The sequence below is a fragment of the Aquarana catesbeiana genome, linkage group LG02 (assembly GCF_042186555.1).
Source record: "Aquarana catesbeiana isolate 2022-GZ linkage group LG02, ASM4218655v1, whole genome shotgun sequence".
Lineage (NCBI taxonomy): Eukaryota > Metazoa > Chordata > Amphibia > Anura > Ranidae > Aquarana > Aquarana catesbeiana.
Window position 1 is genome coordinate 760,726,809 of NC_133325.1, and position 19,834 is coordinate 760,746,642.

At 40.7% G+C, this 19,834-nt stretch overlaps 1 protein-coding gene across 5 annotated transcripts in view; it reads right to left on the minus strand.

The window, feature by feature from the left end:
- The window catches only part of ERG (ETS transcription factor ERG), a 248,054-nt gene that overhangs the window by 55,076 nt on the left and 173,144 nt on the right, over positions 1-19,834 (minus strand). For 2 of the 5 annotated variants that reach the window (XM_073617218.1, XM_073617216.1), the window contains exon 1: positions 7,455-7,929. The exons of 2 other annotated variants lie outside the window; for them this stretch is intronic. In XM_073617218.1, the coding sequence (XP_073473319.1) occupies positions 7,455-7,499 (45 nt within the window). In that variant the 5' untranslated portion in view covers positions 7,500-7,929. Of the gene's footprint in view, positions 1-7,454; positions 7,930-19,834 lie in introns of those variants that run through there. One more of the 5 variants, XM_073617214.1, reaches the window with a different exon arrangement.

Below are 19,834 nucleotides of genomic sequence, written 5' to 3' on the forward strand. Positions count from 1 at the left end.
TAGGCAGCATTGATGGGCGATAGGCAGCAAAAATAGGCACTAATAGTCGGCACTGATGAGGAGGCACTGATAGGTTGCACTGATGAGAAGGCACTGATAGGCAGCACTGATGAGAAGGCACTGATGGGCACTGATAGGCAGCACTGATGGGCGATAGGAGGCACTGATGGGCACTAATAGTCGGCACTGATGAGGGGAACTGATGGGTACTGATAGACGGCACTGATGAGAAGGCACTGATGGGCACTGATAGGTGGCACTGATGAGAAGGCACTGATAGGCAGCATCGATGAGGAGGCAGTGATGGGCACTAAAAGGTGGCACTGATGAGGAGGCTTTGATGAGCACTGATAGGCAGCACAGATGAGGAGGCACTGATGGGCACTGATAGGCGGCACTGATGAGGAGGTACCAATGAACACTGATAGGCAGCACTGATGAGCGATAGGCGGCACTGATAGGCGGCACTGATGAGGAGGCACTGATGGGCACTGATTAGCACTGATGGGGCTGCACTGATCAGGGCCCTGATTATCAGTGTAGAAGTTCCCCTGTACAAATTGCCATTTACTGGCTCTCCTCTCCTCATGCTGTGACAGCACAAGGAAAGTATTGTCAATAACCAGCAAGTCTGTTAACACTGTGATCAGCTGTGATTGGCCCTTTACCACGATCTGTGATCGGCTGTGTCTGGAGGACACAGCAATCACAGAGCACAGCCCCTGGTGAGAGGCATGGTTCCTGGAGGACATCCATGGAGGTTTTTCCAGAAAAACAGAGCAGTGCTGTAGCCATCTTTCGGCTGTAGCGTGGTAAGGAAGTGGCTAAACAGAGACCTGCTAGTTGTGTGAGTCCAGCAGTATCCCCAAGGCCACATGAACACTGTATTCTCTGAAGCCCTTTTCTCCTACATGAGTTAGGGCAGCAAAAGAAGTGGTAAAAAGCTAACTTTTTTGCATGTGTGTTCATGCATGTTTATACGCATTGACATGCATTCACACATCTGGCGTTAATGCAGTCTATTGGTCAGAAGGCAATTTATGCCCCGTACACACAATCGGAAATTCCGCCAGCAAAAGTCCGATGAGAGCTTTTGGTCTGAAATTCCGACCATGTGTATGCTCCATCGGACTTTTGCTGGCGGAATTTCCGCCAGTAAAAGATTGAGAGCATGTTCTCTATTTTTCCGACGGAAAAAGTTCCTTTCAGAAATTCCGATCGTCTGTAGCAATTCCGACGCTCAAAATTCCTACGCATGCTCGGAAACAATTCGACGCATGCTCGGAAGCACTGAACTTCATTTTCTCGGCTCGTCGTGGTGTTGTACATCACCGCGTTCTTGACGGTCGAAAGTTCAGCGAACTTTTGTGTGACCGTGTGTATGCAAGCCAAGCTTGAGCGGAATCCCGTCGGAAAAACCATCCAAGGTTTTTCTGACGGAAATTCCGATCGTGTGTACAGAGCATTACTCTATCCATTAGAATGCATTAACGCACAAATAAGCATAAACAAGCCTAGTGTCAACGAGCATATATGTGCATTTATGCACTTTTGAGCATTTTTAAGCTCCAAAGCTCCTCTCCTGAACACAAATTTGGTGGTGGTGGTGGTGGTGGGGGGCATCTACCTTTAAACATTTCTGTCTCTAAACTCCTGCAAACACCTATAGTGTACATGGACACATAAAAAAAAAATTTAAAAAAAAGCTTGGAGGCCTGTAAAAGCAGTATTTTTAGCGCAAGTGTGCGTGAGCCCCTATAGTGTAACTATGGACAAAATATCAAAAACTATATCTGCAATCTGTCATTTGCATTCATACAACAGTTGTTTCTCTTTTCAGAGCCTTGTTTATCCTACCAGTAGATCTGGTATTGTGCTACCTTCTATAATAGTATACAAGTGTGGCTTCAAAGTCGCACGACTTTGAAGCTGACATCCCTGCTTGACTTCATTGCGGCTTGCACACAAATTCTTTAAGAGAAGTCAATGCAAGTCATGATGAAGTCACCCCAAAGTAGTGCAGGAACCTTTTTCTAAGTCGGAGCGACTTAAAGCGGAGTTCCAACTGTGAAAAATTTTTTTTTTTTGGATGAATATCTTAATTTTAAAGAACTTATTACTAGCACTCACGTTTATCTTTTTAATCGCTGCTCGATTGCCGATTTATTTGAGTAGGATATGTCTTATTTCTTGTTCTTGCTAATTTCCATCTTGCTTGTGGGCATGTGAAGCCCACAAGCACTATCTTCCGGGCTCTGGTGCAGCTGAGTGATCAGCATGCACCATCCGTTCTCGCGCATGCGCCGTATGTACGGCGCAGCGACGTACACTTCTGACGTTGCCATCACAATGCCCGCCCCCATTGTGATGGCAACGAAGCCCTCAGCGCTGCCCACTGACTCCTGGGAAATAATGACAAGCATCTCCCAGGAGCAATAGCGAGCACGGGCGCCGAGGGAAATGACGTCAGTCGCCAGGGAGAGGAAGAGGCAGATTACGAGGGACACATAGTTTTAAATGGACTTTAACCACTTCAGCCCCAGGAGGTTTTACCCCCCCTAATGACCAGGCTATTTTTTCGATATGGCACTGCGTCGCTTTAACTGACAATTGCACGGTCGTACGACGCTGTACCCAAACAAATTTGACGTACTTTTTTTCCCACAGACAGAGCTTTCTTTTGGTGGTATTTGATCACCTCACCTTTTTATTTTTTGCGCTATAAACAAACAAAGAGCGACAATTTTGAAAAAAAATATATATATTTTTTGCTATAATAATAAAAAAAAAATATAAAAAAAACTAATTTATTCATCAGTTTAGGCTTGGTAAATAGATAGATTTAGGGACTTTTATTTTTTTTTTTTATTGTTTTTACTAGTAATGGCGGCGATCTGTGATTTTTAGCGGGACTGCGACATTGCGGAGTACAAATCTCACCCCAAATGACACTTTTTTGGGGACCAGTGACAGTGTTACATTGATCAGTGGTATAAAAATGCACTGATCGATGTAAAAATGACACTGGCGTGGAAGGGGATAACAGTAGGGGGCGATGGGCTGGCAGAGACATGACAGAGATCACTGTTCCTGATGACTGGCAACAGTAGATCTCTGTCATGTCCCCTGTCAGAATGGGGATCCGCCTTGTTTACAAAGGGAGATCCCCATTCTGCCTTTGTATTAGGTGATCGCGGGTCGCCGGCGGACATTGAGTCCGCCCGACCTGCGGGCATGCGCCCACTGTCAAGCCTGCGCGAGCCGCCGTACAGTTAAGACGATTTGTGCAGGAGAGCCGACCTGCCGCAGTATAACAATGGCAGCTGGTCGGCAAGCAGTTAAAGTGTGAAACCCAAAAGCAAACATGTATTTTATTGCAGCTTAGCAATTCTTAGATGTGATGGCTGCATTCATTTCCCTTTTTTTTTTAGGCTTTCTTTCTATAATTGTCATCTGGTGATCCAGCCAGTAAGCCTGTTTTATCAAAAGAAAAGGCTCTCCAGCAGAATGTATCAGTTAAAGAGATGAGACAAACCATTTAACACTGCCAGGGGTGCTTACAATGATTACCTAATATTTATTTACAATGTATGTGAAACCTTTATCCCAAAAGGAGAATAGAGAATGGAGGCAGTCTAATACAGGAGGTGTGTTACTCTCCAGATCACCAGGTGAAAACAAAAGCAACAAAAAAAGCCTAAAAAAAAAGGAAAGCAGCCACCAGATCTAATGACTGGTTAGCCGCTATATATATAGATATAGATATATATCTATATCTATACATATAGATATATATCTATATATCTATATATAGATATATATCTATACATATAGATATATATCTATATATCTATATATAGATATATATCTATATATATCTATATATAGATATATATCTATATATAGATACATATATATATATATATATATATATATATATATCTATATCTATCTATTCTATATCTATATCTATCTATCTATCTATCTATCTATCTATCTATCTATCTATCTATCTATCTATCTATCTATCTATCTATCTATCTAGATATATATCTATGTCTATATATATATATATATATATATATATTTGTTATTTTATTTTTATATTACCGGTACATTAATATATATATATTTTGAATTTTTAGGTTTTATACTACTTCTAGTTAACATAGTTACAACAGCATTCTTTTTTTTTTTTTTTAGGGAAAAAAAAACTTTCAAATAAATAAAAAGCTGATCAGTGTAAGCACCCTATATGATTTGTCCCAACCCCTGTATTCTCTGTAGCTGACAATAGCACTGGACAGCTTGGCCTGTTACAGGAAGTGGGAGATAACAGATGTTACAGGAGGAACACTGAAAAACAAAAACTAAGTGTAGCGACAGACTGCGTCATGTATGTGTCATTTTTTTATGTTGCCCATAGTTCCAATTTAAAGTGGTTGTAAACCCGTTACAACCACTCTTACCTACAGGTAAGCCTAGATTAAGGCTTACCTGTAGGAGCTCGAAATATCTCCCAAACCTCCACGGAGATATTTTAAAAAAAAGGCGATTGCCGATGTCTACGGAGCATGCGCAGGCGCACTTTACACTTCTTTAGAAACGGTGAGCGTGCCGTTTCTAAAGAAGATCGTGCCGTGACTGGCGGCTCCCGTGCGCATGCGCGGGAGTTACATCATTGTGGCGCCGGCCAATCACAGCGCCGGAGCCGCGATACCCAGAAGGAAGATGGGCACTTTGTGGACAGCGGTGAAATCGCAGCCTTCGGTTTCAGGTAAGTGACACATAATGGGCTACTATGCATCACATAGTAGCCCATTATGCTTTACCTTTGCAGGGAAACAAAGAGGAAGTAAAACCATCAGGGTTTATTTCCTCTTTAAAGATGGTTTTCAATGCTTTTTGCTAGAGAACATTGGGGGTTATTTACGAAAGGCAAATCCACTTTGCACTACAAGTGCAAACTACAAGTGCAAAGTGCACTTGAAATTGCACTGAAAGTGCACTTGGAAGTACAGTCGCTGTAGATCTGAGGGGTAGATCTGAAATGATGGGAAGCTCTGCTGATTTTATCATCCAATCACGTGCAAGCTAAAATGCTGTTTTTTATTTTCCTTGCATGTCCCTCTCGGATCTACAGCGACTTTACTTCCAAGTGCACTTTCAGTGCAATTTCAAGGGCACTTTGCACTTGTAGTGCAAAGTGGATTTGCCTTTAGTAAATAACCCCCATAGTCTGGTTATACCATTTAATTGATCACAATGCACTTGAGCAACTCAACACAAACAAATAAACATATGGATATATGTAAAAATATATTTAAAACATGTAATTTTATGACCTCATCTAGTCAGGGGTAACCATAGCGGCCAATCAGAATCCATCCTGCGCTCGTCTAACTTTAGCAGTTAGAAAAGCACAAGAAGCTTGCACTGTGGGGTAATGCACCAAAGAGCTAACCCTTAACAATAAGAGCGTTTTTTATTGCATAAGGTCAACAGAGCTCCTAAAAATGATCCTATCCTCTGAGAGCATAGAAAATAAATCCAAACAAATGCAATTCATAGTAATATATTAAAAACTCGTTGGACTTTTTTTTTTTGCCAATTTTATATTATGCAGTCAAAAGCATCAGCAATGGACTGAAGCTGCAAAAATATATCCTTTTTGTTTGTTTGTTTGTTTTACAAAATGTTTTATTGCATTTTTAAGATTAACACAAAACTGTTTGTACACTATCTATTTAAAAAAAAAAAACTACTAAGAATAATAAAATGTATTTTCCAAATTTATAATTTTGTCGTTTTGCTTGTGTAAATGAAGATAAAAGTCAGAGGACATTTTCTTGAAAAGAGGAACAAGAAGGAACCATCAGAGGGAACACTTTCTAAGAATATATACAGAAGAGTTTTTTTTTTTTTTTAATCAAACCCCGTACACCGTACGTGGTCAGTATGGTTAAAGATATTCAAAATAATTCCTTGTGCCAGATATGATAACCTAGACACAAATCTTGGTTCACGTTAAGCTGTAAGACACAAGTATTTTTGGTTATTTGTCTGTTCCATTAACCAAATTAAGATTTTTAGTGATTTTTTATTATTATTATTATTATTGTTATTATTAACCAAATATGTTTGTATATCAAATATTAGTAACTTTTTTTGGAAAACAATGTATTGTATTAATTAGAAGGATTTACAAATTAATAAAATATGCTTTACACCAAGAAATTCTTACTTTTGAATGGAAAACAATATAATATAGTCATAGGACCTATGAACATTTCACTCCAAAAATGTTTTAAATAGAAATTTTAAAAAAATATTAATATTTCCCAGTTAGATGTTTGAAAGTTGGTTGACCACAGAAATACTTTTTTTTTACTACCTCTTTAATGTATATGCAACCAGTTTTAGTTGTAAAATGCATTAATAGGATCTAATATTATCAACATTTGGGACTACAGGTTTTGAGGATTTAGCCTATGTCTAATAAAATTAACATTTGGGACTACAGGTTTTCAGTATTTGGCCCATGTATAATTTATTTAATATTTGGGACTACAGGTTTTGAGGATTTAGCCTATGTCTAATATATTCATCATTTGGGACTATAGATTTTTAGGATTTAGCTTATATATAATATATTCACTATCTGGAACTACAGGTCTTCAGGATTTGGCCTATGTCTAATATATTCATCATTTGGGACTACAGGTTTTTAGGATTTAGCCTATGTCTAATATATTCATTATTTGGGACTACAGGTTTTTAGGATTTAGCCTATGTATAATATATTCACTATTTGAGACTACAGGTCTTCAGGATTTAGCCTATGTCTAATAATATTAATATTTGGGACTACAGGTCTTCAGGATTTGGCCTATGTCTAATACATTTATTATTTGGGACTATATGTTTACAGGGTTTAGGCTATGTCAAATATATTTAACATTTGGGACTCTAGGTTTTCAGAATTTAGCATATGTCTAACATATTCAATATTTGGGACTACAGGTTTTCAGGATTTAGCCAATGTCTAATATATTCAATATTTGGAGCTACATGTTTTCAGGATTTATCCTATATCTAATATATTCAACATTTGGGAATTTAGGTTTTCAGGATTTAGTGTAAAAAAAGACTTCTTGGTTTTAATTTGTTGAAAATCTTTTGATAAAAAAGAAATGTAAAAAAAAAAAAAATTAAAAAACAGTGCAATGATCATTTTTGTGCAGCTCCTGATATGACTGTTCTAAGTAATCTGTAAGTATTTGCATCGTTACTTTGGAAGAATACATATGCAATGATTGCAGTGTGTACAACATTTTAGTAATGCTTTTATTTCCTGGTCTTTCTGTGATTTCGAAACATTTGGTGGAAATTTTGGGAAACAAAAATCAGGATAATATACCATATCCTTGAATAAAAAAATAAATAAAACTTACATGGGTATATTCCTCAAAAGCTGGGGTGAACTGTGTCTGTAGCATCTTTCCAGGTGTAACGACAACCAAATGCTCATAGTTTACTTTGATCCATCAAGTAAAAAATTTGTGAGCCGATATTGAAAAAAGTAACTGGACCAGATACAAAGTCCTGGTAATAATTGATTTATCTCTACTCAATGGCCAATTCCAAGCACAACTGTTTAAATGATCTTGAAGGTCTCTTTTTTCATGAATGGTTGAAAAGGTAATTAGGACACACACAGGTAAACTCCATAACGAGGCAAAATTCCAATTTTTCAGGATTCATCTTGTAGAGTAGATGCCGGTTTTTAGAACTCAGCAGAGAGTGACACAGGCGTGAGTTTGTACCTTCCAGAAATTTTGTTCTTACTGTGGGGAGAGGATATTGTGAAACTCAGGGATGTGTGCATATCCCAGTGATTGATGCGTCTACATCAGAAGTGCGGATTTTGTCTAATCTGCAGCACAACATTTTGAGTTCCTGTCTTACTTCCTCCTGGCCTTTCCACTACAATTGCTTGTAAAACAAACCATTCATAAAAAAAGGACTACAGATAACTTTTTAAAGTAATGCTAAATGCGGGTACTAAAAAAATTGTTTTTGGGGAGGGGGTTAAATCTATATGGAGTATTTATTTTATATTGATTTATATTTATTTTAGATCAAAAGTCACTTTTTCTTCTTTTTAATTGGATAAATATAATTGAAAATTTGAGCAGAAATATCTCACAGTGTAGAAGTGCATTCTTTAGGGATTTTGAGAACCCAAGCTCTGCCAGGAAGCACTGGTAAGGTAGATTAATTACACTAGGTGCCTACAGGGAACGGACAGAAGTTGGGGTATTTTTTGTAGCTTTTTTTAATTGTTTATTTTTTAAGCTTTTTTTATTTTATTTTTTTAATTTTTTTTGAATGGCTCTCACACTATTGAAGTATATTACCTAATTGGAATAATGATGGAGTTTGCATGTTCCTCCTTTGCCTGTGTGGGTTTCCTCCGGGTACTCTGGTTTCCTCCCACACTCCAAAGACTTGGTGGGTGGTAGGTTAGATAGGTAGATGGTTTTGACGAAGCCCACTAGTCGGGTGAAACGTGTCACCTTCCCCTGCCATAGCCTATGTCATTGCTCCATTGCGTTTTGTTTTTACTCCTCAATAAACATTTTTCATTGCATCAATTTTGGGAGTGCAGCCATCCTACTTTAATTTTTCCATGCTGGTAGGTTAATTGGCTCCTGTCTAAACTGGCCCCAGTATGTGTATGTATGAATGTGAGTTAGGGACCTTAGATTGTAAGCTCCTTAGTATTTATGTAAATCGCTGTGTAAATTGACAGCACTATATAAGTTCCTGTAAAGTATAAGTAAATAAAATATTAATTAAAATGGATATTGACACCTCTCATGATTTAGCGCAAGCAGCCCTGCTCTCCTCTCTTCCTGGATATACAAGCTTAATTGAGAGCTTGCAAATTGTTAGTGAAATCCAGTGAGGAGGGAGCAGGGGCACGGCCAAGCTGCACTGTGTGTGTCTATGGATGCACATGACCAAACTCAGGAGCATGCCCACACGGGTGCCCCCCCCCCCATAGCACACATCTTCCTATGGGGGCACTTGGAAGAGAGGAGAAATGGAAAGTGCTGGCGGTTGACCACCAAAGAAAAGGTAAACGACTAGACATGTGCACACTGAAATATTACGTTTCGGAATTTCGTTTTCGTCTGAGAAATAAATTTATTTCATTACTCCCGAAATTCGTTTTTATTTATTTCGTTTTTCGTTAAAAATTGCATTAGTCCGAAAATCCAAATTAAGGTCGAATCTGTCATTGAAGGCTTATGGTGTCTGTCGAATGTTCAAAGAAGATTCGACGGAGCAGCTAAACTGTACAATGCTGTATAGTTTACCTGCTCCGTCGAGTCTTAGAACTTTCAACAGACACCATAAGCCAAAGTACGTGTGTACTTAGTTCTAGCTATTTTACTGCTCCTCCTCTTTGGTTACAATCAGCCAATAACATTCATCATCATCATTATTTTTATTTATCTTTTCTCCCCTACGTCGAATCTTTTCTCCCCTATGTCGAATCTTTTCTCTCTATGTAGAATAATCTTGGACTAATAGAGCTAAGGTTAGGCACATTCGACCACAGATTGTTATTGTCATCATCATGTCGAATCTCCTATCTATATCGAACTGTTGTAGCAACGAAAATGAAAATAAAGCATTTGTTTATGTCGGATCTTTCGTTTTTCGGATTCTGCACTTTCGTTATCGTTTGTTAAAACGATAACGAAAATACCTGAAATTCGGACGAAAATGCATTCGGACGAAAACGAATGTACATGTCTATAAACGACCATTTTGTGCAATATCGCTGCAAAGAGCAGGTAAGTATATCATGTTTTTTATTTTATTAACTCCTTCATATCCACGCTATAGCCGAATGATGGCTACAGCGCGGATCTACTTTGCCGGGAGGCCGTCAATAGACGTCCTCCCCTTTGCACGCTCCCCGCACGCTGTGCTCACCGAGTCAATGAGACTTGGGTGATCACAGAGCGGAGACTGTCAGTCACAGCTCTCTGCTCTTCTCCCTCCTCGCTCATTGGAGCGCTGAGCTGTGGAGGGGGCGGGAGCGGGCCGTCTCAGGCTCTCAGTGGCTCGCTGAGAGGCTGAGACGGTGTCAGTCCAGGTACCTGGCAGGTTCAGACTCCATGGTTGGGATGACGCGGTGCCTGGTCTGAAATTGGTGATGTCAGCAGAGAGCGGACTTCAGTCCACTCTCTGCTGAAAATGGGTCACAGGAGTGCAAAATGAATTGCACTCCTGTGAGCCATAGGAGAAGCCCAGCCAAACGAGCTTTGGCTATACTTCTCCTTTAAGTCCAGTAAAAGTATTACACATCTGGAGGGATGCTAAAATACAGAATTTTATAGATCCCTATATATAAACCAGTTCCAAAGAGAAACCTAGAAAGGTAAGAAATATTTTATCTGAAAAATTAATTTTAGGTATGCTGTGTAAATGGGACCACATATCAAACATATAGTGGGAGGGTTCTCAAATGTAACTTCAAAAGTGGAAATACAATTTAAACAACTCAATAAGGGATGTTTTTATACTAAAGACATTCTTAGCCGCTGTTACAGTCAATCTGTGCAAATGGGGCAAAGTCCATTGTTTTCATGCTACTTCCTCTACAGGTCAACTGCCATCCTTTCATCAAGAAAAGAGTGATTTGGGAAAATACTACATTATGGACACTAGACGGAGCTAGTAATACTTTCCTAAGATCCTCGGTTCCATCTAGTGGCCATAATGTAGTAATTTCCCAATTCACTTTTTTGGAATAATATTACTTGTAGAGGAAATAGATGGAGAATATTCAATTTTGCCTCATTTGCACAGAATTAATGTAACAGCAGCTATACAAATTTTATTTTTAATTTTTTTTTACAAATACACTTCTAAATTTATATCCAATCAGCTAGTCTCCCGCACCATAAAGCTTTTGGTAAATCTAAAGAAGATTGTACAACTAGATAGAAAAATGTGTGGCCAGCTCTAGGCAGAAAAAAAAAATCAAGTTTAAAAGTGGAACATAACTCCACAAGCTGGCACAGCATTGTGTGGTCTCAGAATCGAGCGGTCACCAAAAGGTTCTTGGGAATAGTTGCCTTTTCAGAAATAATTAAGGTTTTTTTTTGCTTTTTATTTTCTTTCACAGGCCCAGTGCTGGCATTGGTTGGGTAATTGACATTAAATACTGGCACGTCATACAAAATAATCATGTTATCCCTTGATCTAAATCTGCTGTTTTGTTTATTGTTTTAGAAGTAACTAAACAGCATGTGCTTTCATTTAGTCTGAAGGGCCTTGTGGAGTTGGAAGGATTTCGTTGCACCTCTTTTCCAAAAGTCGAGCAGAATTCCTCGCCGTGGTCTGTACAATGAAATGCTCAGACAGTATGGAAAATTTCCTGCATGGTTACTTTGGATGGGAATATAAGTACTTATACAATGGTATATTCAATACCTTGGAGGTCTTGATGTACGTGCAACACAGGACCACTAAACTTTCAACGATGAATCATGAAGTTAAAATACTAAGTTATATACCCTGGCATTAAGCTGTAAGCCTTTTCCAAAAGTAAATGACTGCCTCCATTCTCCTTCACAGAAATGTATTGCTTCCCACATCCCATTACTGTCATAATGTGATCCTATTTAGCTGAAGTGGCAAACATTTGAGCTGCTATGACATCACTGGATTCACCACTGTGAATCCAATTACCAGTCTAAACAGTTCGTTTCTTTGGGGCAGGACTGCAAACACTGGCACTTGTTGTCTACCTCCCTTAAAAAGCACATTACAAAGAAAAAAAAGTATCTGGCCACCACTGACTATTATCTACACCAGCCTTTCTCAACATTGTTAACATGGAGGAACCCCTGAAATAACTTTCTGGTCTCAAGGAACTTCTGATAATAAGTAGTGTATCTACAGCTCCTGGAACATTATTGTGATAGTGGGAAGAATGCTCCTTACAGTGGTGATTAGAAGGAAGATAACTGAAAAGATCATTGAAGTCAGTGGTTAGAGTAAAGAATTGCTCATAGCTCAAGGAACCCCTAGCAACCTCTGAAGGAACTCTGGTTTAGAAAGGTTGATCTAAACCAGGGGTGGTCAACCTGTGGCCCACAGGTCACATGTGGCCCTCAGAGCCCTCTGAAGTGGCCCTCAACCTCTATTACATCCTGTGGGTTTAGTGTGCTTTCTGAAAGAGCACCAAACCCCTGAATGCAGGAGTTTTGGAGTGCTTTCAGAAAGTGCACCACACCCACAAAAGAAAATGGAAATCTATGGCAAAGTGCACCCGATTTGCGGATAAACCGCAGCAGATCAGTGTGAAAGCAGCCTTATAGGGGGCTCAGGACAGTAAGAACTTATTTACATTTGTGGTTTGAGGGGTGGTAAAACCCCATAGTTGAGACAGGTTTTTTCCACACACCCACAACCACTGGTGTAGCATCAGGTGTCGCAATGGTGACCCTACCTCATGCTCCAGGGCACCTGTGTGGCCTCCCTGTAACATTCTGTTTTACACTTGGACAGGAGGGGTGGCAGGGGTGGAATATACAGGAACTGATGCTCTCCATTTTCTTCCTGCAACCACTGAAAGCTGTCTTCTCCTCCTCTCCCTCCCGCATTCAGCAGCTGCAGGAGGAAAATGTTTATTTAGCGATTCAAAATATAAAATTCTAAATTCTGAACCATTTCTTTTCTTTGAGTCAAGTTACCAAATCACTTAAGTGGTCCTCGCTCTTCAAAAGGATGAGCACCCCTGATCTAAACTTTAAAGAGCCTCTGCTGCTTTGCCTATACATGGAAAGTGATAGAGCCTCACCACCTAACCCATTTATACTCACTCATCAATGTGCTTTGTTGCTTGGTCACAGCCCCTATGAAATACCTGATACTCAGGGGTATGGGAGAGCATGCAACCTCCCCTGAGGATTCAGTGCATTTGCTTAGGAAGCCAATTGCAACTATCATGTGAGCGGCAAGACATAATACAGCCTAAGTTAGAGCTTGCACAAGGTTTGGACTCCTGACTCCAACTGAGGAACAGAGTGGTAGGGGAAGCAGGGGAGGTGTGCGGGTTGGGGGAAGTCTTTTTACAGACTCTTGTTGGATCCTAATGGGCAACATGACAGAGCCTTGCTAAAGGCCTAATTCTATTTTATATATTTTAGAAACCAGCCCAGCGCTTGTTAAAAATAAAATTGCAGCTTACAGCAAAACCCTCACCCTGGTGCTGTCCTACCTAAACTCACAGCAATGTGGTCCAATGAAGGTCCTTTTCTGGATTGAATGATACTGTGAGCTTCTGGGGGCATTTCACCACACTGGTCTGCATTTCATAGTGAATGTTACCATAGTCTCTGCAACAATGGTCACCAACCACTACCATCGCTGCAGTGAGAACAGGAAGAGTAACTTGGGGTGTGTTTTATGACTGGCCAGAAGACACCAGGGGAAAAGAGGTATATATGCAAAAATTTTCAGGTTGGTGGAGGGGGTTGGTGGGGTGTTTCAGTGGGAGGGTCTGCTCAACCTGGAATTAGGCTTTAAAGAGTTTGCATAGCCAAAACGTTTTTTTTTTTTGTTTTAGCTTCAGGTAGCGTGAGAGTGTTAAAACCCAGAGACACAACAAGAAAATCAAAATTTCCCAAAGTGTATGGAGTTTCCCTCAAAAGTTGTCCTTGGAAAAGTTGCCCTTATCTTTTGTTCTGGTGACAACTATAAAACTTTGGATTTCCCACCACTGTCTCATTGACAATGAAAAAGAGAAGATGAATTTCCTCATTGGCGTCACAGACAACAATTAAAACAGAGGATCTAACCCTCTCTCTACTGTATCCAAAACTAAAAAAGAAAAAAATTGCTTAGTGATATATTTGTAATCACCAGTTAGTACCAGAGACATTGGAAAGTTCACATATAACATAAAAAAGAGGGGACAGCAATGGCAGCCTACTTGTTGGCTCGGATTAGCTTAAAATAATTTCACAGGTCCAGGTAATGGGACACATTGAGATGTGAGAATTTCTCAAAAGTTCGAAAAAATATGCTTTTGCGGAGTTGTATAAAAACTATAAAGCCTCCGTAATTCTGTAGTCAACGAGAATAGGAACCAGGTTAAAAAAAATTGTATATTACCCAACAGCAAATTATGCAAATTTGCACAGAATGGTTTGCAAAGTTTTGGGTAACCTTGCATGATGGAATGATTACCCCAATCTGTGATCAGCTGTACCCAAGTACGTCATATGACGCCTTACCAGAACTGACCGACCACGCTGCAGCTGTCATTTTGCTAAAGCGCAGTCGGCAAGTGGTTAGTACAGCAATTTTCAGCTTTCATGGGGATACCACAGTAATAGCACATACATATTTTCATTACATATTTTCATTGGTACAACCAGGACCAGCGTAACTATCTATTAATTGCCATACCTAAACACTGAACCCAAATCTCTCCTCTGCCTTTGAAAGCTTCGGATAAAACTCGGATTGGATCAGTCCGAAGCTATCCCAAGCCGGTAACTGAAAACTTCCTTTGGTTGTATCAGGTTCCTAGTTCCCAGCTGGAGAGGTATACAGTAGTCATGTCCTGCTTTGAAAACATTACTGTTCCATAGACACAGTATAGTGAGTGATCGTTGTCACCCTAGGACAGGAAGTGTGTTATTGGCAGGATCACCAGGTGAAAATAAAAAAAAGGTAAAACTAAAGCAGCTGTCACATCTATGGACTGGCAAGCTGCAGTATATTACATTGTTGTTGTTGGGTTTAGATACACTTAGAAAAATGTAGACAAGTCAGTTTTCCATACCCTTTTCCCTTCATGATCCATATGTTAACACTAAGCAATTATAGTCCCATAAAAAATAAACAGTCACCCATTGTCTGCATGTTTTCTTAAACATAAGCCCACTACTCGCATGCCATTCCCATATCTCCTGCACCACGTCCAGCTTCCCAGAGGAACAACAGGAAGGCAAAGTGTCAACTCAGAATAACTGTGTCCACCTAACAATGGTCAGAGCCCGGCCTCTGCCAGGGGACTTGATGAATAGAGGAAGGAGTAAACTGCACACATCGCCTCAAGGAGCGTTTTTTGGATTCAGCAAATTCGAGACACGTTGAGGTCTGGGCTGAAGGTTATCACAAGGAATAAGCCAAGGAATTCCAAGCCAATGTTTATTGTGAAGCCTATTGTTTTATATGCTGAACTTTGCAGTACATAACATTGAAAATATCTGGTTGTTGTTTAGTCAAAAGAATGGCAGGCTGCAACTGAAACCAGTCAGCAGACTGTTGAAGTTCTTCAAGAAGATGTGATCAAAGAAAAAAGTCAATGCAATAGTAAATCACACAAAGTCCTGTGTGATCCACTGCTGCACGAATTCACAGAGCTCCTCACATGTGCAAAAGGTGGGAGGCTGGGTCTACTATATGAAACCTGCACAACTACCACTCCCTCTGCATGCTGTAACACCAATCACATTAAAGGGGCTTTGGTTTAAGAAAAATTATATTCAAGTATGTATCTTTAAGTAAAAAAAGTACCTTCTATTGCTCTTAGCCTCCTCCAAACCTTTGTGGGTTCCCCCCAAAATCCATATCAGGCCCTTTGGGTTTGGCATAGGGGGAACTCCACGCCAAAATTAAAAAAACAAAATGGTGTGGGATCCCCCCAAAATCCATACCAATCCCTTATCCGAGCATGCAGCCTGGCAGGTCAGGATAGGGGGCAGGGACGAGCGAGTGGCCAACCACCTCCTGAACCGTACCAGGCCACATGCCCTCAACATAGGGGGGGGTGGGTGCTTTGGGGCAGGGGGGGCTTTTAACAAGAGCGCCCCCAGATCCCACCCCCCCCCCATGTGAATGGGTATCGGGTATATTGTACCCCTACCCATTCACCAAAAGAGTGTCAAAATGTAAAAACCACAAGAGGCAGCTTTTGATAATTCTTTTATTAAAAAAAAAAAAAAAAAAAGAAAAAAAAGTGTCCTGCAATGTACATCCACCATCCATCACGCCTCCTGACAGACCCGAAAAATAGAAAAATGAACAGCTGTTATATAGGCAAGGGCGGGGCCACCCAGTGATGTAACCAGGTGACCCCGCCCCCTTCTGACATCATGTAACGTCAGAAGGGGGTGGGGTCTTCCAGTTACGTCACCGGGTAACCCCACCTTTGCCTATATAACAGTTGTCAGAGACAGCAGTCGGCGGGAGGACTCCCATCGAGGCAGAGCTTTGTAAATTTTTTCTATTGAAAAGCGGTATGATGGATGGTGGATGTACCATCGCAGGATACTTTTTTTTGGCTTTCTTTTTTAATAAAAGAATTGTCAAAAATCTGTCTCTTGTGTTTTTTACATTTTGACACTTTTTTAGTGAATGTACCCGATACCCTTTCACATAAGGGGGGGGGGCTGGGATCTGGGATCCTTGCTAAAGGGGGCTTCTATAATCCGATAAGCCCCCTGCCCGCAGACTCCGACAACCACTGGCCAGGGTGGTCAGGATTCAGGAAGAGGCCCTTGTCCCCAACAACATGGGGACAAGATGCTTTGGGGTGCCCCAAAGCACCCACCCCCCCATGTTGAGGACACGTGGCCTGGTACGGTTAAGGAGGAGGGGGGGCACTCGCTCGTCCCCCCCCCTAGCCTGACCTGTCAGGCTGCATGCTCAGATAAAGGTCTGGTATTAATTTTGGGGGGCCCCAAGCCAATTTTGTTTTAAATTTTGGCATGGAGTTCCCCTTAAAATGCATACCACAACCTAGGGGCCTGGTATGGACGGGGGGGGGGGGGACCCTGCGCCGTTTTTCTTCTTTTTCATCTATATTGCCGGGAGACGGCAATATATTACAGCTGCGAGCACGTTTGAATGACATTTTTTCCTTTAGAAATGTCATTTAGAAATGTCAAATGCCCCTACCCTGTCCACCTTTAGGAGATCCCTGAAAACTCATTTATTCAGGGAAGCCTATCCCACACCCACATAACTATCCCCGAGCCACCCGCATCAAATCATTCTCTGCAGCTATTACCTTTTGTACCACCTCTCCCCACCCTTTAGAATGTAAGCTCTATGAGCAGGGCCCTCCTGTACCTTTTGTATTGTACTGTAATTGTGTTGCCCCCCTATACATTGCGTAAACTGTTGGCGCTATATGAATCGTGTATAATAATAATAATAATAATTATTGCTGCTGCATGTTCTATACATCGCACTGATGAGCCACTTTACAGGCAGACTATGGGAACCCCTCAGGCACGATATTTAAATAAATATTTAATTTTTATTGTTTCACTTTAAGCATAATTAAAATTACTACTCCTTTAAAAACTATCGTTTTAAAAACATTTTTTTGCATTGATACATGTCCCCTGGGGCAGTTCCTGGGTCCCCATACACTTTTTATGGCAAAAACTTGCATATAAGCCTTTAAAATTAGGACTTTGGATTTTGGATTTTTCATGTTCGTGTCCCATAGACTTTAATAGCGCTCACATCTTCGCTAGAACTCACAATAGGCGAACGCCTAATAGCCAATGCCAGAAGAGCATGAGCATGGTTGTTCCCATAATATCAATGCCTCAAATGCAAAACATTGTATAGAATTAAAATAATCAAACATTAGTAAATGTATTTTCTATGGATGTTTGTGCTCAGCTCAGTAGGATAGTGGTCTGCATTTCTGCCTTGAAAGACTCAGGCCATGGGTTCAGATCCCACAGAAGACATCACCCACTGATAGCTTGCATTGTACTGAATGCCTGTTAGCCAATACCACATCAGCATGAATATGGTTGTTTCCATGATATTAACTCTTCAAGTGCATGCAATGGTATGTAAGTATTCAATGTTATTATGGTGTAGAACAGGGTTATGCAATTAACTGACCAAAGTTGCAAAACTACAAGTTCCATTATGCCCCTGCCTCTGGGTGTCATGCTTGTGGCTGTCAGAGTCTTGCTATGCCCCATGGGACTTGTAGTTCTGCAACAGCTGGAGGTCCGCTAATTGTACATCCCTGGTGTAGAATTTCAGAAATCACACACTAGTTAACGTGCAGGGTGTTAGTTTACATTTTTTTTTTTTTTAATTTGCTTGTGCACTGGAAAAATGAACAAAGCTACCTTAGGTGGGTGGTAGGTTGGCTGGGATTTGAACTCACTACCTAAGTGCTCTGTAGACATCAGTGCACACCACCAAGTCATTGTGCTAAGTATGCTGAGACCTGCATACTAGTGTAGTGCAATTAAAGAATGAACATAAATAATTACTGCTTTATAGTCACATAAAATACTAAATTAACTACTTTAGCCCTGGAAGACTTGACTGCTCAATGACCAGGCCATTTTTTGCGATTCGGCATTGCATCGCTTTAACTGACAATTGCGTGGTTGTGCCACGCTGTACCCAAACAAAATTAACGTCCTTTTCTTTTCCACAAATAAAGCTTTCTTTTGGTGGTATTTGACCATCTCTGCGTTTTTTATTTTTTGCTCTATAAACAAAAAAAGAGCAACAATTTTGAAAAAACCCCCCCCCAAATTTTGTACTTTTTGCTATAATAAATATCCTCGATTTTTTTTTAAAAAAGCTAAATTTTTTCCTCAGTTTAGGCCGATATGTATTCTTCTACTAATAAATAAAAAAATCACAATAAGCGTATATTGATTGGTTTGCACAAAAGTTATAGTTTCTACAAAATAGGGGATGGATTTATGGCATTTATTATTATTTTTTTTTTTTTTACTAGCAATGGCGGCGATCTGCCTTTTTTTATCGGGACTGCGACATTATGGCAGACACATCGGACACTTCCGGCACATTTTTGAAACCATTGAAAATTATACAGCGATCAGTGCTATCAAAATGCACTGATTACTGTGTAAATGTCACTGGCAGGGAAGGGGTTAACACTAGGGGGTCGATCAAGAGGTTAACTGTGTTCCCTGACTGTGTGTTCTAACTGTGGGGGGAGGGAACTGACTATAGGAGATGACAGATCGTGGTTCCTAGCTATTAGGAACTCAAAATTTGCCTCTCCTCTCCTCACAGAACAGGGATTTGTGTGTTTACACACACACATATCCCTCTTCTGCCTCTCGTGCCCTCGATCGCGACCGCTGGCCACAAGCATTGGCACCCCCGCAATGCAGCAGGCACGCGCGCCTGATATACCGCTTAAAGGAGCCAACGTACAGCTGCGACGTTTCGCAGGATCGTGCAGACCTGCCGCAGTATAATGACGGCGGCTGGTCGGCAAGTGGTTAACGTGAAAAAAAAAACATGTAACGGATATGTAACTGTAAATCCTTAATACATGTGACTTTACAGAACAGCAGACATTACTCTGTAATACTCATTCATAACTGCATTTGTTAGCAAAAGAAAAAAACAAACTAGGAATACTAATTGGAATATACATAAATAGATGCACACGAGGTAGAGCCAGGGCCGCTGCTACCACTAGGCAAACTAGGCGGCTGCCTAGGGCGCCCTGCTGCCTAGGGTGTCCAGCCACTGGTTTTCCTACTCTCTTCTCTCTGCAGCAAGCAACTAAGTCTCAGCATCAGCAGGCTGCTGCTTCGTTCACAGATAGTGTCAGAGGTGCAGCAGTGGTGGAGGACTGTGTCTGTGTCCCGACTCCCGCAGCAAGCAAACATTCATTGATGGGCACTGGTAGGCTGCATTGAAGGGTGCTGGTAGGCTGCATTTGATGGGTGCTGGTGAGGCTACATTTGATGGGCGCTGGTGA